Raw genomic sequence first — 21,735 nt, forward strand, 5'->3', positions numbered from 1 at the left:
TACATAGACTTATTTGTGGTGGTGAAAACAGACATCCATCACAACCAGGATCCACCAAACGGATGGAACCTCAAAGTGCTACAATGTGTGTGGGTGCCCGGATAGCTCAGTTGGTAGAGCGGGCGCCTAGACTGGGTAAATCCAGCCCAATCTGCCGGTGATTTGATTTCTCCCTGCAGCTCAGGCTGGAAACCTGTACATTTGTCTATCCTGCTTCCGTTACAAATCTGCGGGAACCAATCAAAAACTGGCGTATTCACCTGACGCGCTATTGGCGGGTTTAACACGATGACGATAGAGAAGCGTCAAGCAGCTTCTTGTTTACATTCAACATGGCGGCCACCGAAGTGCAGCAACCCTAAAAGTACGTCACCCAGATGGTTGGTCTGATTGGTTGAAGGACTATCCAATTGCGTACAGAGTCATTTGAACTATGCCCTCTTGTGCAGTAGAAAATACAGAGCAGACTCCCCAGACTAATGTTCAATCTTAAACGATTGAGCTCGGTCTGGTGATAGCCAGACTAGCGGGCGCCCATATATAGAGGTTTACTCCTCGACGCAGAGGGCCCGGGTTCGACTCCGACCTGCGGCCCTTTGCTACATGTCATTCCCTCTCTCTCCACTTTCATGTCTTCAGCTGTCCTGTCGAAATAATAAATAAAGGCCAAAAATGCCCCCCCAAAAAAATCTTTAAAGTGCTACAATGTGTGTGCGTGCGTTCACACAACTCTCAGCCTGCCTCCACCACAAATAACCTGCGGAACTGAAAAAACACTACATATTCCCAACCAACACAGACAAGTAATACATGTGAGACAAAGTAAAAGGTAGAGTACACAGAAGTGAACATAAAACCTGTAAAAAACAAAAACCAAGTCATGGCTATTTAGATAATTATGCAAAATGTAAAAAAGACAAATGTGCTCCATGAAACAGAAACCAACCTGAAAAACAGTAATGTACAGTACACAAAAGGAATAATAGTTCATATTTAGACAACACAAAGGGGGTGGGAAACTGCCACACAGGGCATATGAGAAAGTGATTGCAGTATTTAGTGTGTGTGTGTGTGTGTGTGTGTGTGTGTGTGTGTGTGTGTGTGTGTGTGTATATATATATATATAGAACACATAGGCAGTATGTGCTACTAAATGTACATTAATGAAGACATCAGAAGACAGAGAAGAGAGCGCCAAGTGTCAAACCAGTTGCTGTTCCAGCGAGGATGCCCCAAGGCACATCTCCTCGGTCTTCATGCTGGGGTTCATGAATAACAACATGGTTCACTTCAGAAGTGGTGTACCCACCTAGAAAAAACAACAGCAACATGGGGTCTCATTTTAGTTTGCAATTATGGAATTTAAATGTTGTTTACTTCTGCACCTGTATATGCTGAGAAATGTGCAGTTATTTACCTTGGTACTGATGAGGATAAGGCTGCCCATCAGCAGAGTAGACAATCTGTGTAGCATGTGGTAGAGGTGCAACATATTCTCCATACGGTCCCAGGGCATAACCCTGCTGAAACAAAAAGGCTATAAAGACACAGTTGATCCTTTGTGGGATGCCAGTACGAGCCCTTAACATTACCTAAGAGTCATTCGATTCAATGTTGATTTCACAAATAGTGCTTGGTGGAGCTTTTCAACACTTCCATTACTACACCAGTAGATGGTAGTAGATATCAACTTACTTGGGTGTTGTTTTCATTAGATTTTCCCTCAAAAAGGATCTTGTCAGACCAAGCCAAATTGTGTAGTAGAACACATACAGTACAGCAGCACAAAGTATGAAGGCAATATAATCATATTGTACATAATAAAACAATGTTTGACAAATGAGGTAAAGAGGAGCGTTGTAGCCTGAAATGCACAGGTACATTGCCAATAGCTATATAAATAAAAAAAAAATAAACTACACTTTTAACAAATTCATATGCATACTGTTTATGCATTTTAACTGAGGTGGTGGAGCATATTCTGAGTAGGGGGGAGGAGCAGATGCTATCACTTCCTGTACAAAGCCGATCTGAGGTGTAGCGACCACCTAAAGTAAAATAAATAACACTACAAATGAGGCCACATTCACCTGAAAGCTGAGAATGAACACCCAACAAAACTGAGCTACATGACGTTTGGACAAATGGAACTCTGACAAACGCTCAGAGACTATTTATTCTACTGCACTGAGATTACCATCATAGAGGTATAATGAAAAACAATATGAGAGTTGTTTCACTCAGCCAGTTTCATCTTAGATTATGGAAATAATAGTTTTTCTAGTTTTGAGTCAAAGCTATTTACTTAATAAGACATTAAAATAGACAGGCTGGTTTTACAACAACTTCCTATTCTTATTTTGGTATCAAGTCCAAATTTAAGTCATTGAAGATGTAGCAGAAACTCACCGCATTAATTCTGGCATCCTGAAGTGCCATGGTCCATGCCCTGCAACACAAAGTGGAAATCATGTCATTTTAGACGTTAAATAATGTCTAATCTGGAAATATGAACCCAGAACAACTGAAACATTCAACTTCACCAACACAGAAACAAAAAGAGAGCAGCCAAAAATAATGACTCAGCATGTACGTGTTGTCTTACAGAGCATCATATGCGCTGTCTGCACACAGGCTGATGACCCGTCCATCTCTGCACACTATCTGAAGGAAGGCATCGCGCATCTTCCCCTCCGGAGGGTTCAGCTCTGGGTATGAGAAGCAATACAGCAGGATAAATAGAGGTGACATGTTTCAAAATATGAACAAAAGTTGGTTTAATTCCTGCATGGTTTCAGCGCGATTTCATCTTTGTCTCAAATCGTAGGCATCTCTCCTTGATCCGCTAGCTGCCTGCCCCCTGAATACACCGTGAAAAAGCCCGGTCTCGGGAGACAACACAGGGGTCGTAAACATCAAACAAACACTAGGGGCACAGGCTGTGCACCAAAATACAACTCACAGACTCACAGGCTTAATTGATCTCAGGTGCTAAGTGAGTGAGTGTGTGAGGCCACATGGGCTCAGATAGTTATAAATGGGATTGGGACAGCACTTCACGAGATCACGTTACCTTGGCGACGTTTAATAACAAAGATGTTGCTGACACTTGCCGGTTTAGGGATTTTCATTTTAAGTTTGTTGCTTTCCACTTGGCCAAGGCACCAAAGTACGTGAGTCTGTGAGTCCGGACTTTGGGCCAATGAGATCCTAGTCTCGCATTGTCAGACCTTCCTCCACAGTGCCGCGGAGGAGGGTCTGGCTAGTCCACAATGCATTCCGGGATGGGAGAAAAACGTGCTCTGGTTTATTGGCATTTCTTTAAACCAATCACATTTGTCTTGGCCGCTGCTAAGCGCTGGACAGAGCCGCGGTGCTGCTGCAAAACAGCCTCGGGAAGGAACTTGTTTTGGTGGAACGTGTGCGTTCAAAAGTTGTTTTAGTCGTGCAACAGAAAACTCAGATTGGACAGATAGTCTAGCTAGCTGTCTGGATTTACCCTGCAGAGATCTGAGGAGCAGTTAACCATAGTCCTCATGAATTCAACAGAGTTTAGAACGTCAACACAAAGAAAGCAGAAGCTGACGGACATCCGGCCTAAATGAGGGACATCTGGCGGAACCTCCGGCGGCACCGGAACAATCCCGGAAATCAAACGTCGTTGATATAGACTTATGACATCCTCATGCAACAGATGACCAGTACCTTGACAAGCATAAAAGTTGCGGATGTCAATGCATTCATCCCTTATGTGGATGTCATCCTCCATGTCACGCCGTTGCTGATTATTATAGAACACAAGCCATCCATCGACCCACAAATCAAACCAGTTTCTTTTCCACCGATGCAGTATGGTACCTTTAATGAAAATAAAGTACAGTCAAGTTCAATCCAAACTCAATTCATTAATACAGGATATCATACCAAATGTCACACATGTGGTAAACTGTTAAAGACCGTCTGGCTACTCACTTTGTCGATGGAGCCAACCACTCTTTACCATAGACATCTTAGGCAGGCAACACCTAAAACAATAAAATACAAAAACATCAGTCAGTATCTGTCACTGTAATGACACAAGCTAGGGGCTGGTGACTGGGCGTGGCATAGCCAAACAAAACCTCGCGAACTTAACGGAAAATCGAGAAAGAAGTACGCACACTGGTCTTCTTTGCAGACGGCTGAATTTATTGATTTACAGTTTAAGATATAAAGCCAATGGCGAGGTTTGACCTACAGTTTTGATATAGCAACTTAACATGAGCTCATGCATGAACAGAAACGTTTGACACCATATGGACATTAGCAGAACCTATAAACGTTAGATAATTGTCAGTGCCAGGACTGTAAATTTTTGTTCAAGCCATCAGGTAGTCGTTCAGACATTTTGGTTCTCGTGGAACTTTTAGCTAATAAAATGGTTAACAGATGGCTTCAAGTATCAATAGGCCAGTTGTGAATAGGTCATCCTCATTTCTTATTAATACAAGTTGGAATAGAAAGAAAACGTTAATGTTCAATACTGGTCATATAACGTGAAGCACAATAACCTTGTAATCACTCAAAGCAACTGATATGTTTGTCTAATAACGCAGTCGAAGTTAGCTAGCGTAACGTTACACGTCCTCACAATGTTCATTTAGCTAAAACACCAATACTGGTCCTTAGAAACGAATATAACAGTACATGTATTGGTAAAGGCAGAGGGTAATTTTGCTACTTACTTGATTATTTTTTATCTTTTATGAAAAATATTAAGTATTTCGTTAGGATAGAGCAAACACGGAACGTGAGATGTACAAAAAAAACGATACCTTCGTCGTTGGAGTCCAAAAGCCTGACCAATAAACCGAGTGGACACTGTTGCTCTTAGCCCCGCCCGCGTAGCATCTTCACACACGCCCTGTCTCTTTGGAGAGGGGGGCGTTTGTTTTGAATGACGTAGCTAACCTATCAGCTGTTGGAAAGTTCGTTATTCCGTCTGCTAGACATTTAATCAGTTCTTTAACCATTAATAAGGAGCAAATTGATTAGTGATTGCAAATCTAGTTCATTGTCTTTTGGGTTATCATTTCCTGGCTAAAAGAGATGTTTTCTCAGCCGAGTAAAGTACACACTGAGAGCTGGTAGATTTAAATGTACAGTACGTTAATCAAGTGAATAACGTGTAGTAACTGTAGTAAGGCCCTGTAGCAGTGGAGATCGAGTGCATACTATATATTAATACTGAGGTAAATAGTTGATCTGAGGAAAAGATTTATTTGATTTATGCAGTAGGATACTTGCACACAACCGTTCGATAAGCCGCTATCCGCTGCTGGAAGGAAACTTATTCTGCGTGAGCGAGCATCGTTTCATTACCGCCCAGACTGCAGACAGAAGTAACGTTCTTACTGGTTACATCATTAAAACTAGTTAATTGCACTTTTGTTGTATCCTACACGACATGATCTGTGAACGAAAGTCTCAGGGTTAAATAGACACGAAACAAAACAACACGAGTCATTATTAACTTTATTTTTGATTATATATATATATATATATATATATATATATATATAAATACATATATATAGTTATATGTTAAAATACATCTTTTAGACCTTTAGAAAAATGACATTAATGTAACGCTGCTTACACAAAGCTGATCATTTGCTGAAATGATTTGGAAAAAGTCTTAAACATCCAAAGGCCATTAATAATGATATGCAGTATATTTGAAGAGCAGACCAAAAAGGTTTTCTATGTAGCAGAAGTTGCTATTCAAAGTGAATAAATGTAGTCATGACGAACATGAATAATGGAAAAATCTGACAACATTCAAGTCATTTGGAGTGAAAACAAAATCCTAGGCCAATTGAAATGTAACTGAATCTCTAGAGGCTGATTGGCCTGATTTGCATTTGTGTAGACCGTACCGAGGCTACTGAAATGAAAACCAAAATATCCATCCAAACATTTCAAATGAAATGAAAAGTATGATTCAACAGCTGCCAATGAAAACAATGATCATAAATAATGCATGCAAATATTAGTTAAGAGGAGTGATGTCCCTTTTCACTTCAAAGCACATTGTGTAAATGCTAGTGTTTCCTCATATATAGACTTATTTGTGGTGGTGAAAACAGACATCCATCACAACCAGGATCCACCAAACGGATGGAACCTCAAAGTGCTACAATGTGTGTGTGTGTGTGTGTGTGTGTGTGTGTGTGTGTGTGTGTGTGTGTGTGTGTGTGTGTGTGTGTGTGTGTGTGTGTGTGTGTGTGTGTGTGTGTGTGTGTGTGTGTGTGTGTACACTCCTCTTTCACACAACTCTCAGACTGCCTCCACCACAAATAACCCGCGGAACTGAAAAAACACGTATTCCCAACCAAAACAGACAAGTAATACATGTGAGACAAAGTAAAAGGTAGAGTACACAGAAGTGAACATAAAACCTGTAAAAAACAAACACCAAGTCATGGCTATTTAGATGATTCTGCAAAATATAAAAAGGACAAATGTGCTCCATGAAACAGAAACAAACCTGAAAACAGTAAGGACCTGAAATGTACAGTACACAAAAGGAGTAATGTATTTCCTGTCATTTAAATAACTCTTGAAAAGTGAGTAATTGTACTTTTGGTTAAGAACATTCATTTTGAGACATTCATTCAACACAAAGGGGATGGGAAACTGCCACACAGGGCATATGAGAAAGTGCTAACAGTATTTACTGTGTAGAACACATAGGGAGTATATGCTACTAAATGTACATTAAGGAAGACATCAGAAGACAGAGAAGAGAGAGCCAAGTGCCAAACCAGTTGCTGCTCCAGCGAGCATGCCCAAAGCCACGTCTCCTCGGTCTTCATGCTGGCGTTGAATAACAACGTGGTTCACTCCAGCAGTGGTGTACCCACCTAGAAAAAACAACAGCATTTTTTAGTTTGGAATTATGGAATTTAAACGTTGTTTACTTCTGCACTTATGCTGGGAAATGTGCAGTTATTTACCTTGGTACTGATAAGGATAAGCGTAGGGCTGCCCATCAGCAGAGTAGACAATCTGTGTAGCATGTGGCGGAGGTGCAACATATTCTCCATACGGTCCCAGGGCATAACCCTGCTGAAACAAAAAAGGCTATAAAGACACAGTTGATCCTTTGTGGGATGCCAGTACGAGCCCTTAACATTACCTAAGAGTCATTCGATTCAATGTTGATTTCACAAATAGTGCTTGGTGGAGCTTTTCAACACTTCCATTACTACACCAGTAGATGGTAGTAGATATCAACTTACTTGGGTGTTGTTTTCATTAGATTTTCCCTCAAAAAGGATCTTGTCAGACCAAGCCAAATTGTGTAGTAGAACACATACAGTACAGCAGCACAAAGTATGAAGGCAGTATAATCATATTGTACATAATAAAACAATGTTTGACAAATGTATTGAGGTAAAGAGGAGCTTTGTAGCCTGAAATGAAACAAATTCATATGCATACTGTTTATGCCTTTTACCTGAGGTGGTGGAGCATATTCTGAGTAGGGGGGAGGAGCAGATGCTATCACTTCCTGTGCAAAGCCGATCTGAGGTGTAGCGACCACCTAAAGTAAAACAAAAAACACAAATGAGGCCACATTCACCTGAAAGCTGAGAATGAACACCCAACAAAACTGAGCTACATGACGTTTGGACGAATGGAATCAGAAAAGGAATTCTGACAAACGCTCATAAAGACAATTTATTCTACTGCACTGAGATTACCATTACCATCACAGAGGTATAGATGTAGAGTCTGCACCGTTGAGAGTACACAATGATATTGCCTTGTCTGTAGATACCGGGAATCCTGCTGTTTTAGTGCTTTTGGACCTCACAGCGGCTTTTGATACAGTGGACCATGCAATCCTCCTCTCTTGCCTTGATCATTGTGTAGGCAATCCGAGGTTCGCCACTTCAATGGTTTAGCTCCTGTTTGGCAAATGGGAGCTTCTCTGTCATGATTGGTGACCTCTCCACTCTCTTGTGGGGTACCTCAGGGGTCAATTCTTGGCCCCATCCTGTTTTCCTTATATATGTTGCCTTTAGGGGCTATTATAGGCAAGCACAACCTGTCATTTCATTGTTATGCAGATGATTTGCCTATGAAAACCGAATGACAGTGTCGCACTAAACTCTCTGCTTAGTTGTATTAATGATATTAAGTTGTGGCTTCCACGTAACTTTCTTAACTTGAACGAAGATAAAACTGAGTGTATCATCTTCAGTACTTCATGTACACCAAACGGTCAAGCTTTGAGTTTGGGAGCTTTGGCTTCATACACTACGCCTGCTGTCAAACATTTGGGGGTTACATTTGATTGCAGCATGAAATTTGACAAGCAGATAGGCAATGTTGTTAGAATGAGCTTTTTCCAGGTTCGTCTCTTGGCTAAAGTTAAGCCCTTCCTTAACAGGCATGATCTAGAAAAGGCAGTTCATGCCTTTATTAATTCAAGGTTGGATTACTGTAATGCTCTTTATGGTGGTCTGAATCAAACCTCCATCTCACGACTTCAACTTGTGCAAAATGCTGCTGCTCGCTTTTTAACAAATACATCCAGACGTGCACACATCAATCCCGTTCTCTACACCCTACATTGGCTCCCTGTGCATTTTAGAATCAATTTTAAGATTTTATTGTTTGTGTTCAAGGCCTTAAATGGCCTGGCCCTGGAGTATTTGTCCGAGATTTTAACCCTGTGTGAGCACAATTGGTCATTGCGGTCTTCAAATCAACTGGTTTTAGAAGTCCCATGATCAAGGTATAAACGGTGGGGTGATCAGGCTTTAGCACTTGCTGTCCCGAGACTCTGGAACAAGTTACCCCCTGATAGTTGTACTATTACAGGCGTAGCTCTTTTTAGATCCAAACTCAAAACCCATTTGTTTAGAATGGCTTTTAATACATAGTAGTGGTGTGACAATGTCCCTCTCCTCCTCCTGTTTCTATGTAACATTTTCCGATTTTACTGTTTTCTATGTTTCAATCTTTTTATTGTATAATATGTTGTTTTAATCTTGGTTCCTGATGTAAAGCACTTCTGCTGGCTGCTGTAAAGTGCTATATAAATAAATGTTGATTGATTGATTGTTGATAATGAAAAACAAACAATATGAGAGTTGTTTCACACAGCCAGTTTCATCTTAGATCACGGAAATAATATTTTTTTTAGTTTAAAGTCAAATTAATAAGACATTAAAATAGACAGGCTTGTTTTACAACAACTTCCTATTCTTATTTTGGTATCAAGTCCAAATTTAAGTCATTTAAGATGTAGCAGAAACTCACCGCATTAATTCTGGCATCCTGAAGTGCCATGGTCCATGCCCTGCAACACAAAGTGGAAATCATGTCATCTTAGAAGTTAAATAATTTCTAATCTGGAAATATGAACCCAGAACAACTGAAACATTCAACTTCACCAACACAGAAACAAAAGGAGAGTAGGGCTGGGCAATATATCGATATTGTGATACAAGATTAGATATCGTCTTAGATTTTGGATTTTGTAATATGGTATAAGTGTTGTCTTTTCCTGTTTTTAAAAGGCTGCATTACAGTCAAGTGATCTAATTTTCTGAATTTACCAGACTATTCTAGATGTTTTATTACTGTACTTGCCTTTACCTACTTAGTTATTATATCCACATTAATGATGAGTATTTGTCAAAAATCTCATTGTGAAAATATTTTGTGAAAGCACCAAAAGTCAAGGTGTTTCGAGGTGTTCTGTCCAAAATATCGTGATATTTGATTTTCCCCATATCGCCCAGCTCTAAAAGAGAGCGGCCAAAATAATGACTCAGCATGTACGTGTTGTCTTACAGAGCATCGTCTGCGCTGTCTGCACACAGGCTGATGACCCGTCCATCTCTGCAAACTATCTGAAGCAAGGAATCACGCATCTTCCCCTCTGGAGGGTTCAGCTCTGGGTATGAGAAGCAATACAGCAGGATAAATAGAGGTGACATGTTTCAAAATATGAACAAAAGTTCATATTTTAAGGTTTAACACTCGTAAGTGTGAGCCAATGAGATCCTAGACTCGCAATTGCCAGACCTTCCTCCACAGCGCTGCGGAGGAGGGTCTGACTAGTCCACAATGCATTCTGGGATGGGAGAAAAACGTGCTCTGGTTTATTGGCATTTCTTTAAACCAATCACAATCGTCTTGGGCGTCACTAAGCGCCAGACGGAGCCGCGGTGCCGCTGCAAAATAGCCTCGCGAAGGAACTTGTTTTGGTGGAACATGTGTACATTCAAAGGTTGTTGTATAAGTCGTGCAACAGAAAACTCAGATTGGACAGATAGTCTAGCTAGCTGTCTGGATTTACCCTGCAGAGATCTGAGGAGCAGTTAACAATAGTCCTCATGAATTCAACAGAGTTTAGAACGTCAACACAAAGAAAGCGGAAGGTGACGGACATCCGGCCTAAATGAGGGACATCTGGCGGAACCTCCGGCGGCACCGGAAACCATCCCGGAAATCAAACGTCGTTGATATAGACTTATGACATCCTCATGCAACAGATGACCAGTACCTTGACAAGCAACAGCGTTGCGGATGTTAATGCAGTCAACCCTCATGTGGATGTCATCCTCCATGTCACGCCTTTGCTGATTATTATAGAACACAAGCCGTCCATCAGCCCACAAATCAAACCAGTTTCTTTTCCACCGACGCAGTATGGTACCTTTAATGAAAATAAAGTACAGTCAAGTTCAATCCAAACTCAATTCATTAATACAGGATATCATACCAAATGTCACAGAACCTTCAAACAGCATTAAATAAGTATTACTTTAAATCCATGTGGTAAACTGTTAAAGACCGTCTGGCTACTCACTTTGTCGATGGAGCCAACCACTCTTTACCATAGCCATCTTAGGCAGGCAACACCTAAAACAATAAAATACACACATATCAGTCAGTATCTGTCACTATAATGACACAAGCTAGGGGCTGGTGATTGGGCGTGGCATAGCCAAACAAAACCTCGTGACTGTTAGCACTATTAGCATAAATCAAGGTAACAGATGGCTTCAAGTATCAATAGGCCAGTTGTGAATAGGTCATCCTCCTTTCTTATTAATACAAGTTGGAATAGAAAGATAACGTGAATGTCCAATACTGGTCATATAACGTGAAGCACAATAACCTTGTAATCACTCAAAGCAACTGATATGTTTGTCTAATAACGCAGTCGAAGTTAGCTAGCGTAACGTTACATGTCCTCACAATGTTCATTTATCTAAAACACCAATACTGGTCCTTAGAAACGAATATAACAGTACATGTATTGGTTAAGGCAGAGGGTAATGTTGCTACTTACTTGATTATTTGTATGTTTTATGAAAAATATTAAGTATTTCGACAGGATAGCGCAAACACGGAAGTGAGATGTACAAAAAAGACGATGCCCCCTCGTCGTCAATGCTCGTCGTTGGCGAGTCCAAAAGCCTGACCAATAAACCGAGTGGACACCGTTGCTCTTAGCCCCGCCCGCGTAGCATCTTCGCATACGTCCAGTCTCTTTAGAGAGAGGGAGGCGTTTGTTTTTGAATGACGTAACCCATCAGCTGTTGGAAAGTGGTAGCGAACGCAACGAGGGCGTGCTCGTTGGTTATTCCGTCTGCTAGACATTTAATCAGTTCTTTAACCATTAATAAGGAGCAAATTGATTAGTGATTGCAAATCTAGTTCACCGTCTTTTGGGTTATCATTTCCTGGCTAAAAGAGATGTTTTCTCAGCCGAGTAAAGTACACACTGAGAGCTGGTAGATTTAAATGTACAGTACGTTAATCAAGTGAATAACGTGTAGTAACTGTAGAAAGGCCCTGTAGCAGTGGAGATCGAGTGCATACTATATATTAATACTGAGGTAAATAGTTGATCTGAGGAACAGTTTTATTTTATTTATGCAGTAGGATACTTGCACACAACCGTTCGATAAGCCGCTATCCGCTGCGCATGCGAGTCACAAACTCACACAGGCAGAGAAGTTGTATCCTGCACGGCTCCCGAGTGTGTGCGCTGGAGGGAAACTTATTCTGCGTGACTAGCGAGCGTCGTTTCATTACCGCCCAGACTGCAGACAGAAGTAAAAGGTTATCTCCAAACCAGTGCCACTGACCGACGGGCGACCGAGGGTTATAAAACAAGCCCAACAGCTCTCCGGCCAACAATTTGAGAGCTAACGAGAATAACGTCAACCTGAAATGGCGACGGCAATATACTTGGAACATTACCTTGATAGTGAGTATCCGGTGATACACTGTACTGGTATTGACATTTTAAACATCGTATGTCTGTTGAGGTTTAGCTAGTTTTACTGTGTCAAATACTGTTTTTGCTTCGGGCAGATAGCTGCACAGCGCGTTAGCAACTAACAGTTAGCAGTTAGGTCACTAGCTCGCTATAGCTAGCTAACTGATTAGCATCGTTATATAGCCGTCGGTGGTGTAAAGTTAGGCAAACTCTACTAAATGGCGTTAGACTCACTCAGGTGGTAATGGAACAATTTGCTGGACAATGGCAGATATTTAACACCGTTTGTAGCTCGCGGTTGCTGTCCATTTCGGGTTCTGTCAAAGAAGCTAACGTGTTGGGTGACCTAGAAACTAGCAAATGGTTTAATAAGGTTGTTAAGAAATGCTTTCATACTCAATCTTATAACATTTTTAGATAACGCCCATTTTGGTCAAAATGTGTGTTTGCTTTTGGGTGGCAGGCACCATACATTTGCAACCTGTTGATAACCGCGTTTCCCGTACAGTCGCGCGCCGGGGCGGGGTGTTTGAAGTGCGTCACATAAGAGGGCGGAAAGTATTCTTGTTCTGTGGGCCTGAGCCAGCTCACCCATGTCTCTTTTTGTGGTAAACATTAGGCTATATACTATTATACTATAGGGTTAGGATTATACTATGGTGTATTTAAGTACAGAACGGTATATTCAACGTTATTTTGTTTGCAAAGACCTCTTAAAGCAGTCCATAAATGTTGAATTCACTGGTTCAGTTATCCTTAACCAAATTCTTGTTCAATGTAAATGATTGTGAATGCAAGAGAAATTACTGAATAAGTATAGAAATGCACGTTTAATTTGAAGTTTGAATGGATATCATTTCTGTACAATATTGTTTATTTATTGGTAAATAACTTTATTTTTGATGTTTTTGAAGCATTCGGTTATAGTTGTGTTTGTGAGCAGTTCAGACTTTTGAAACCACAATACTACATTGTGATTGACCCTTTTGTCATTTGATTTATTATTGTTATTGAAGGAATGATTATTGCAGGTTTAACATTTTAAAAATCCTTATAGGTCAGGCTATAGTTACAACACTCATGGAAATCGGTTGAATTTTACCTAGAGTGGATGATTAAGTGGATAAATAAGTGAACTGTTGGGATGGAATGCCTCTCTCTTGTTCTCCCTCATCCTTGTGTCAATTTCCTCTCTAGGTATTGAAAACCTACCATGTGAGCTACAGAGAAACTTTACTTTGATGCGGGACCTGGACAGTAAGACTGAAGGTAATCATTTAATTTCATTAAATTATTATCATCCAAATGCTATATGGATTTAAAGGCTCCTACAAACACACATGGTCACACATGTGGGTGGGCACAGACCGAGCTTGATTGGCATTTTCTTGCCTTACGCTTTTATGATATTTGCAAGTGTATGAAGTTTGGTGACTTTGTTATTGTCAGTATAGCTCCTCCACCTTCGTCCACCTGAGCAAGGATCTAATGGACCTTTTTCACAGCAGATGTGATTTGTCTTTGTAACTAATACAATTAGCAATGGCTCAGATCTGTTAAGTATCCCAACAAATCAGGCCATTGGGTCAGCATGAACAATATCAGGACCCTGGACCTTCCTCGCCTGAATTGTTATTACACTTGTGCTTTTCCTGCTTAGTCAGAATGTCTGCTGTGGAAGAATATTTATCAGCTATAATAACTGAAAACATCCGAGTAGGTGTGCATCGCCTCGAAGTGTAGTATTCTTGTGTTGTATCGTTTAAAACCAATAGTAGTGGGTGTGGGTGTGGGTGTGGGTGTGGGTGGGTGGGTGGGTGGGTGGGTGTGGCCAAGGTCTACCTTCCATCCCGCGACCATCCCAAAATGTTTTTTATCGACCCTGGTCGTTTTATTTCCTCCTTAAGGTGGAGCCATGCAAGTATTGTGCAAATCAATATTGTTTTTGTTTTTTTAGCACTGTAGTTATCATATTTTACAGAAAAGAAAGGAGAGATTGACAAACTGGCTGAAGAGTACATTGCTAAGGTGAAGAACTTGGCCTCGGAACAGCGAGTGGAACACCTGCAGAAGATCCAACATGCCTACAGCAAGTGCAAAGAGTTCAGCGACGATAAAGTCCAGCTTGCAATGCAGACATACGAAATGGTCAGTCCAAAACAGACCTACGGGTATTTGGTCGCTTGTCAATTCTATGAGTTTACTGTCATGTTAAATAGATTTACTATTCCAAAGATTTTTCCTGTCAACATGTTGAAAAGAAGTGTTAAGTCACACTTTCTTGTATGAAATGGTTTTCATATAGTATATTACTAATTTGCTAATGAAACCATACACGTGGTCTGGTTCTAATTACATGAAACCGGTTTACTGCAGGTGGACAAACACATCCGCAGACTGGATGCAGATCTGGCACGGTTTGAGAATGAGCTGAAGGAGAAACTGGAAGTGAGCGGCTACGAAAGTACAGACGGAAGAGGACCGAAAAGTAAGTTGGGTAACTGAAAGGCTTTCCTCCATAAGCAAAAACCGATTGATGCACATCTATAAATGTGAACCTTTTCCACAGAGGGGGAATCCCGGGGGCTGAGAGAGAAGCGTGTATCCAGAGGAAGAGCAAGGAAATGTTCTGATGAAGATTCCCCCAAAAAGAAAAAGATAAAAAACAGGTATGTTTGGACTGGTGGTGCAGTCCGGACAAGGGTTTAATAGTTTGCAGCTTCCAGAAATCTGCGTTACACAATTTTGATCAGACCTGAAAATTCTATGTTATTTAAAACCTCTTAATACATACTACCAATGACAAATTAATACGCCCACTTTTTAATCATGCTTAATTCATGCTCTATGTATTATGTTGGACTTCTAGCCCAGACCTGAGTGATGCTCTCCTGCCTATGCAACCATCAGACGTTTTGGACATGCCAGTCGATCCCAATGAGCCTACCTACTGCCTATGCCATCAGGTGTCCTATGGAGAGATGATTGGATGTGATAACCCAGATGTAGGTTTTTACAGTGCTTCTTTCTCGCTAAAATCCAATTTGACACGTTTCTTTACTATGGGAGCCAGTTTGACAGCCTGTTTCAGCGAGAGATTACCAACACTGACGTTGTTTTTCCATCCCTCAGTGTCCGATCGAGTGGTTTCACTTTGCTTGTGTTGATCTCGCCTCAAAACCCAAAGGAAAATGGTAAGAACTTTGAATCAGTTTAAAGGGTGTTAACCTAGAGAAAAAGATTGTCATTATTAATGCAGAGACCTCATGATTGTCCTCTGTGCCTTAACATTTTCCCCTCCCCTCTCAAATCTCTCAGGTTTTGTCCGAGGTGCACCCAAGACAAGAAGAAGAAATGAGATTTCTTACTTTTAAGAAATGCTTAACTAATAATGTATGTATTTTTGGTGTAGCATATATATATATATATATATATATATATATATATATATATATATATATATATATATATATATATATATATATATATATATATATATATATATATATATATATATATATATATATATATATACTCATTCATTCATTCATATTCAGTTCCTATTGCCCTCCATAGACATGGTGGGTCATACAGCTTCTTTTTTTTTTCTTCAAAGGCCTAATCTGGATTCGAAGTATAGCTACACAATTCACTTGTATATCATCAGTGCACTCTGGGTAAATTAGTCTGGGCAGTGGATTTAAAAATTGCACAAATTATTACCAATCAGAAAGTCCTTCCTCTCAAGTCCTATGTTGTATATATATTGTCATAACTAACATATTCTTGGATCGTGGCTTTAACATACTTGAAATATCAATTTTATAAAGAACTATTTTTAAACAAATTAACAGCCTGCTGAGAATTCCCAATTTTAAACACCTAAAGTCCTTACCAAATGTTGGTGGTAAAAGGAATTATGTGTAAGATTTTTAGTTACCTACCTCCTTAGGGAATACATTAGCACTGCATAAATGACTGCAATTGATACCAGTGTAAACAATTATGTTTTGATTATCTTAAACCAAACAAGCAATGCAAATTCATTCTTTTTACTGATTTTCAAAGAACCTGCGACATTTTTGAATGTATTTTGGTACTAATGGTCAGTCAGTCAGTGTCTCATGTCAACTGAATGAGGTATTTAAGCACTTTGAATGAAATTTTCCCCTGAAGAGGTTCGATACCGCAGGCTTGGTTTTATGATATAGGTAATCTCATTTAAAGCTTTGCCATAGTGCATCACTTCAAACTATATATATATATATATATATATATATATATATATATATATATATATATATATATATATATATATATATATATATATATATATATATATATAATGTTGTATTATTGTTGTACTCAAATTTTATTTAATAGGATTTTAGCATCTTCTATTCAACTGTGAATATCACTCACTTAGGTGTAAGCCACAAATAAACGAGCCAAAGTCTTTGTATTTTATAAAATTCAGTATTTTATAACAAAATAAATATTCACTATTTAAGCAGTATCTCATTCATTGCCATTCTTAAACAAAACATGTTATGTGCTATAGTGTTCTATTCTTCTGTTCAGCCACTGTAGCTGTGGAAAAGCGCTGTGGCGTTTCTAATATTTAGTCTACCTCCAGACTGATCTCATAAAGTGGCGTGTGTATGACACGCAAATTCTTATGCCATTTTGGCGTGTTATCAAGATGCATAATCGCTTTTAGCGTGTTTATCAACGCCGTTGACCGACGTGTGAATTTTTGCCGTAGCGAGTAGTATGAAAGGACGTAAGTCCGCAGAGGTTGGTTGAGGCGGTGGATCGGTAAAACAGGACTTTTAACCCACGTGTGGCGTTTTTCAACCTTTTTTTTTTTTTTTTTTTAAACCTTCCCCGATGTTTCTTTCCTAAATCCAACCGTTTATTGTTTCCCTAAGCATTTGACATCACCGTTGTTTTTGTCATTTTTGTGTGTTACTAAAGCCTTTCCCAATGTTCTTTTCCTAAACCCGACGACGCCCCATGTGTATACAGTGTAGACATACACGGGGATAGCTCAAAATGCGTACAGATAACACGCCACTTGGCTTTAGGAAAGTGACGCGTATGTTTACACAAAGCCATGTTGCTACCTCCCTTGTTGATGGAAATGGCCCTGGGATGGACAAAACATCTGTCAGATTTCCCTGTTATCTAATAGAACATCAGTGTGTTGACTGATCATTCAGTCGGAAAGGTCGGAGAAAGTATTGGAATAACAAAGTTTCAAAATCCATCATCGGACTCGTCGTCCCAGCTGCAGTTTTCTTGGGCGGTCTTGGTGAAATCCATTTCCAGATCGTAAACAAAGTCAGGATCGTCTTTGCGCTTCCGGTTCTTTTCGAACAGTTCGTCCATTTGGCCCTTCTTGCGAGCCAGCTCGTCGTCGTCCAGTTTGTTGAGGTCTTCGTCGGGGTCCAGGCGGAACGAAGCCATGCTGTGTTCCAAGCTGAAGCCTTGCATGTGATTGCGCAGGATGATGTGAAGCTTCTCCAACTGGCTCTGGGACACACCCTCCAGGTAGTCCCTGTGCCGAGGGTGGTTCTTCAGCCTTTCTGCAGCCATGCTGTAGTCTGGAAGTTAAGGAGAGAGGGCATCACGGATTCAAACTGCTCTGTGGAAGTCTTCGTGGTCAGATGAACCTGCTAAGGGGCCCTACTGACCCCCTGTTCCTTCACACTGGATCATGTATGTATCCATATCCTTTGGGTACATTGTGTGCACACATCTTACTATAAAGGGCAAGTTAATTATTTTCCCCAGGGCCCCAGAAACTTTGCTGTGGTCTTTGTGCCCAGTTTGTGGTTATTTGATGAAACCTATTTATATAGGAATATGGATCAAGGGAGCATAATACAAACTGAAATAATCAGGGTTTTGGTACAGGGCCCTCAACAATAAGTATCAGATAGAAAAAATGACCCTCCTTAAAACCCTTGTCCTTACAGTTTACAAGGTATTTAAATGGTGCGTGTTCCCATGCAAATTGCAGTTAATCATTATGGAGCCTTGAGGGGCCCCTAGGGTCTGGAGTCAAGAGGCAGTTGTGGCACTTTTTCACTGGGTAGTCTAAATTGAACACACTTAATCCATTTTTGTCACATTAAATCACATAAGATACAAATGACATAACGAAGTTAATGATCAATAACAGAGAAAAAGAGAAGAATACGATAGCAGTAACGATTCTAGGGGACCAATAAAAAAAATACATTTATACGAGTCGCAAAATAATTGTCTTTCCTTACCAGAATATTTTGAGAAGTTCCGCACAGGTATTATTCTTTTTCGCACATGTTTAGTTTCCTTGTGTTCATAAATTAAAACTATAGAGGGAGGAGTGAACTGCACTCCACATCGCTTTGCCTCGAAACTCATCTTCTGTTGAATGTCCACAGCAATCTAGTTTTAACTGGTGTCCACTTGAAGTACAGCGGTAAAAGGCTAACCCTTTTGAACCATAATTCATATATTTTCAATGAATATTTGACGCGAGCTTCAGAGATAATACCATAGACAGTAAAAGGATGATACGCGCTAACGTTGCCTGGGTGCTGCTTATCGTTAGTCGGTCGCCAACCTTTCTGTCTTGGCCGAAGCCTGCCTACATTTCTAGTAAATGCTTTAAAGTCATATTGTTTCACTGAGAATGACGGTGATGATTGATATTTGAGTGTGTGAGCAGCCCTTTTTATACATATTTTTTGTCTCAGAGCTTTCCCGAAATGCCTGTTTATTTTGTCTCGCTAGTCAGGCACTGTCGTAGCTTCCCTAGAACTACAAAAGGGTCCTTCAACATTCTTTTCCGTAAACAATTTGAAAGAGAGCGTCGAGTATTACAGTTGTTGGCTAAATAGAATACATAAGGCTGTAAAAAGCTTGTTGTAATTCACCATTACTTGATGTATTTTGTACTTTTTTATGCCTTGGCTTGTTTATCGACATGCCATTGCCATTTCATCGAAAAGGGTAAGGTATATTGTTAGACCTACAGTAGCTAAACCCGGATAAACATTACTTTTGTGTGTCACTCAAACTTAATTTCCCTGTCCGAAAACCTGACATATCTAAATTTGACTTATAATTTCACCTTTTGTATCTGGCCCCCATTAACCCACTTTTGTGGCATCCTTAACTTTTTTTTAATGCTTTAACAGAACTAACAAATAATGCATTTAAATGTATTATGACAGTAATTAAAGTCTGCTATGTCCTGGCTTATGGTCTTGACCAATACAACCTCCATGTGTTTGTAGATGAGAAGAATGAGAACCACTGTGGTCTTCTAAAGCAATGGCTTAAATCCTCACTAGTTTCAGTGGAGATCATCAAGAAGGGTTTTCACAGGTATTATTATTATTATTATTATTATTATTATTATTTCAGGTGTATTTTCAAACATTAACCATCTTTAAGGCTCCTTGCCAGTGGATAAGTGATTTCTGATGTGTGTTCAGGGAGGTGGTAACCACTGTTGAGCTCGGCCCTGATGTGCTCAGTGGGGTCAGAGTTCTGCTGGTCCATAGATGGCCCAGAGGTGTCTTTGTTGATCCGTACCAACTTGCATCTCTGAGCGATCAAAGCGATTGGCAGGTAAGATTGACACTTGTCATACTCTGCTTTCATTTATGTTAAGTAACTGAGCCGGAACGTAGCACATTTGTGGAAATAATTATTACAAGCCACATTTATGTACACTATGTATTTCTTGTATAATTTAACAATTTATGTCTTCTGTAAGATATTGCTAGATTCAGCCATTGACCTAGAGGTGCCTGCTCACAAGACTGTGGGATTTGTCACCTATATGTATCCCAGCCCTGATGGACCAACTCCCAGATTGTTAAAAGTAACAATTCCCGTACACGGTCGCTACCACAAGCCTTCTTTTGTTGGCGAGACGTTTACATCTGTCGACATAGAACCTCCAGAGCTGCTGCTGCGGACTGAAAAATGTAAGTTGGTCATTTTTGGGCCTTTATTGACAGGACAGCTGAGGACATGAAAGGGGAGAATGACATGCAGCAAAGGGCCGCAGGTCGGAGTCGAACCCGTGGCCACTGCGTCGAGGAGTAAACCTTTATATATGGGCGCCCGCTCTACCAACTGAGCCATCCGGGCGCCCAAGTGGGTCATTTTTATTCTGTAGCCATATGTGTCTCGCTTCCCAGAAACTATATCAAATATATTTTAATATTATTTATTATTATGTTTAGTTGAGTGAATATACCATAAATTTGTATGGTTCAACAATAACTTGATTAATAAAGGCCCTTCTTATTGGTTGTCAGAAACACTGGATGGAAAAGGTATCTGACAGATACAGAAAATGAAGTGATTGTTTGTCTTAATCTAAACTTTTTCTTCTTCTTTCTAGGTACGCAGCTCGACAACAAAGAGCCTCATACTGCCGTGGACGCCCCCTGTACTCCCGACAATTCAAGCACATGTCTGTGGGTCAAACTCCAGCATCAGCAGGTGGTTCTATATAAATCTATCTAAAATATAAAGCGTCCAACTTTTTATGTTTATAATTGTCTATTGCTCCTTTTCTTTTATTAATAATAAAAATAAAAAATCCCTTGTCTCCTGTAGGAGCGAGGCCCGATGGGTGTCCAGTTTCCAGTGGGCGACGGGTCTTTGGTGACGCTTGTGTGCGGTGGGACTCTTTTAGTCACACTGCTCTGCTGTGTGGCACTTTCCAAACACATGTGGAAATATCGTATCAATTAACAGTGATTGTCAACATATCTTGTGTTAAACAACTCATGATCCTCTAATTATACAGTTCTGTCAGATACTCACTCTCACTCTGGCATCTCTGTGATCAAGTTTTTCGACGTAAACAATCAAAGGGCCATAAATGATAACGCACACAGACATTAATAGGCACAGATAGAAAAGGTCTGGTGTATATGAATCATTTTGAATGAAAATATGCATAAAACACCTTATCTTGTGAGCTGACAAACAGAGAACAGGACTATTTTACATCAGGCCAGGTTTCTAAATGGAGGAGGTTCCTGGTTTTTACTCTGTATAATAATCCAGATAGTTCAGTTAACCAGGTTCTGGGAATATGTCCCAGTTACTGTAAGTAAACGTCTCTAGAAGATTTGCACCTGTAATAATTTCAGCTCAGAAGTAGGAGCATAGCCCAAGCCTACGTGAAGATGACACTTCTTTATTTACTGAATTTAAAACATTTGTATATGGCCACAAATCATGTCCCTATGACATACTTTTTCCCCCAACTGCAAACAATATTTTAAACTCTACAATAATAAAAATCTGCTCACTCCACTTGTTGAACATTGCAGAGTGTGCAGATTCAGCACAATATGTACATTGATGTAAATGGTTGGTGTAAAGAATGTAAAAAACATTTTTTTTTAATCTTTGTGGAT

General features: G+C 40.0%; 5 protein-coding genes across 9 annotated transcripts; 2 read left to right on the top strand and 3 right to left on the bottom strand.

Annotated features, from left to right (window-relative positions):
• Positions 1 to 648: 648 nt before the first annotated feature.
• LOC114562103 (pleckstrin homology domain-containing family B member 2) lies at positions 649 to 5,432 on the bottom strand. 2 transcript variants are annotated; one of them, XM_028588362.1, is made up of 7 exons: positions 4,815 to 5,432; positions 3,973 to 4,025; positions 3,706 to 3,858; positions 2,606 to 2,708; positions 2,410 to 2,449; positions 1,418 to 1,523; positions 649 to 1,309 (listed from the first exon to the last, which is right to left on the bottom strand). In XM_028588362.1, exons 2-7 carry the CDS (start codon positions 4,007 to 4,009, stop codon positions 1,173 to 1,175), a joined length of 576 nt encoding a protein of 191 aa, XP_028444163.1. In that variant the 5' UTR covers positions 4,010 to 4,025; positions 4,815 to 5,432; the 3' UTR covers positions 649 to 1,172. The 2 variants fall into 2 exon arrangements, with proteins under 2 accessions (XP_028444163.1, XP_028444164.1); XM_028588363.1 differs by lacking the exon at positions 4,815 to 5,432 and adding an exon at positions 4,725 to 4,809.
• Positions 5,433 to 6,687: 1,255 nt separating this feature from the next.
• On the bottom strand, positions 6,688 to 12,755 carry LOC114562102 (pleckstrin homology domain-containing family B member 2). 4 transcript variants are annotated; one of them, XM_028588360.1, is made up of 8 exons: positions 12,530 to 12,755; positions 10,874 to 10,926; positions 10,568 to 10,720; positions 9,853 to 9,955; positions 9,316 to 9,355; positions 7,502 to 7,588; positions 6,999 to 7,110; positions 6,688 to 6,905 (listed from the first exon to the last, which is right to left on the bottom strand). In XM_028588360.1, the coding sequence occupies exons 2-8, from the start codon at positions 10,908 to 10,910 to the stop codon at positions 6,772 to 6,774; spliced, it is 666 nt and encodes a 221-aa protein (XP_028444161.1). In that variant the 5' UTR covers positions 10,911 to 10,926; positions 12,530 to 12,755; the 3' UTR covers positions 6,688 to 6,771. The 4 variants fall into 4 exon arrangements, with proteins under 4 accessions (XP_028444161.1, XP_028444160.1, XP_028444159.1 ...); XM_028588359.1 differs by lacking the exon at positions 12,530 to 12,755 and adding an exon at positions 12,018 to 12,146; XM_028588358.1 differs by lacking the exon at positions 12,530 to 12,755 and adding an exon at positions 11,360 to 11,571.
• Positions 11,616 to 15,705, top strand: ing5a (inhibitor of growth family, member 5a). Its single transcript, XM_028588357.1, has 8 exons — positions 11,616 to 12,283; positions 13,493 to 13,564; positions 14,277 to 14,443; positions 14,672 to 14,783; positions 14,865 to 14,964; positions 15,165 to 15,300; positions 15,428 to 15,489; positions 15,614 to 15,705. The coding sequence occupies exons 1-8, from the start codon at positions 12,247 to 12,249 to the stop codon at positions 15,651 to 15,653; spliced, it is 726 nt and encodes a 241-aa protein (XP_028444158.1). The 5' UTR covers positions 11,616 to 12,246; the 3' UTR covers positions 15,654 to 15,705.
• Positions 15,706 to 16,665: 960 nt separating this feature from the next.
• cep19 (centrosomal protein 19) lies at positions 16,666 to 18,912 on the bottom strand. The gene is made up of 2 exons (XM_028588232.1): positions 18,577 to 18,912; positions 16,666 to 17,901 (listed from the first exon to the last, which is right to left on the bottom strand). The coding sequence occupies exons 1-2, from the start codon at positions 18,704 to 18,706 to the stop codon at positions 17,555 to 17,557; spliced, it is 477 nt and encodes a 158-aa protein (XP_028444033.1). The 5' UTR covers positions 18,707 to 18,912; the 3' UTR covers positions 16,666 to 17,554.
• Positions 18,913 to 19,140: 228 nt separating this feature from the next.
• pigx (phosphatidylinositol glycan anchor biosynthesis, class X) lies at positions 19,141 to 21,718 on the top strand. Its single transcript, XM_028587472.1, has 6 exons — positions 19,141 to 19,297; positions 19,585 to 19,675; positions 19,786 to 19,921; positions 20,070 to 20,283; positions 20,706 to 20,806; positions 20,924 to 21,718. The coding sequence occupies exons 1-6, from the start codon at positions 19,231 to 19,233 to the stop codon at positions 21,059 to 21,061; spliced, it is 747 nt and encodes a 248-aa protein (XP_028443273.1). The 5' UTR covers positions 19,141 to 19,230; the 3' UTR covers positions 21,062 to 21,718.
• Positions 21,719 to 21,735: the final 17 nt, after the last annotated feature.

Source organism: Perca flavescens, chromosome 9, assembly GCF_004354835.1.
Source record: "Perca flavescens isolate YP-PL-M2 chromosome 9, PFLA_1.0, whole genome shotgun sequence".
In the NCBI taxonomy this organism is placed as follows: domain Eukaryota; kingdom Metazoa; phylum Chordata; class Actinopteri; order Perciformes; family Percidae; genus Perca; species Perca flavescens.

Bases quoted from the DNA above. Each gene is read 5' to 3' on its own strand.
- LOC114562103 (XM_028588362.1), bottom strand. From the start codon at position 4,009: ATGTCTATGGTAAAGAGTGGTTGGCTCCATCGACAAA. The intron at 3,859-3,972 runs GTGAGTAGCCAG...TTTTCATTAAAG, and splicing joins TGGTTGGCTCCATCGACAAA to GTACCATACTGCATCGGTGG. The intron at 2,709-3,705 runs GTACTGGTCATC...TCTCATACCCAG, and splicing joins CAACTTTTATGCTTGTCAAG to AGCTGAACCCTCCGGAGGGG.
- LOC114562102 (XM_028588360.1), bottom strand. From the start codon at position 10,910: ATGGCTATGGTAAAGAGTGGTTGGCTCCATCGACAAA. The intron at 7,589-9,315 runs GTGAGTTTCTGC...GTTTTACTTTAG, and splicing joins AGGATGCCAGAATTAATGCG to GTGGTCGCTACACCTCAGAT. The intron at 6,906-6,998 runs GTAAATAACTGC...TGTTTTTTCTAG, and splicing joins TTATCCTTATCAGTACCAAG to GTGGGTACACCACTGCTGGA.
- ing5a (XM_028588357.1), top strand. From the start codon at position 12,247: ATGGCGACGGCAATATACTTGGAACATTACCTTGATA. The intron at 14,965-15,164 runs GTATGTTTGGAC...TTGGACTTCTAG, and splicing joins AAGAAAAAGATAAAAAACAG to CCCAGACCTGAGTGATGCTC. The intron at 15,490-15,613 runs GTAAGAACTTTG...CAAATCTCTCAG, and splicing joins TCAAAACCCAAAGGAAAATG to GTTTTGTCCGAGGTGCACCC.
- cep19 (XM_028588232.1), bottom strand. From the start codon at position 18,706: ATGAGTTTCGAGGCAAAGCGATGTGGAGTGCAGTTCACTCCTCCCTCT. The intron at 17,902-18,576 runs GTAAGGAAAGAC...CTTAACTTCCAG, and splicing joins GAACTTCTCAAAATATTCTG to ACTACAGCATGGCTGCAGAA.
- pigx (XM_028587472.1), top strand. From the start codon at position 19,231: ATGTATTTTGTACTTTTTTATGCCTTGGCTTGTTTATCGACATGCCAT. The intron at 19,298-19,584 runs GTAAGGTATATT...ATGTGTTTGTAG, and splicing joins TTGCCATTTCATCGAAAAGG to ATGAGAAGAATGAGAACCAC. The intron at 20,284-20,705 runs GTAAGTTGGTCA...TCTTCTTTCTAG, and splicing joins GCTGCTGCGGACTGAAAAAT to GTACGCAGCTCGACAACAAA.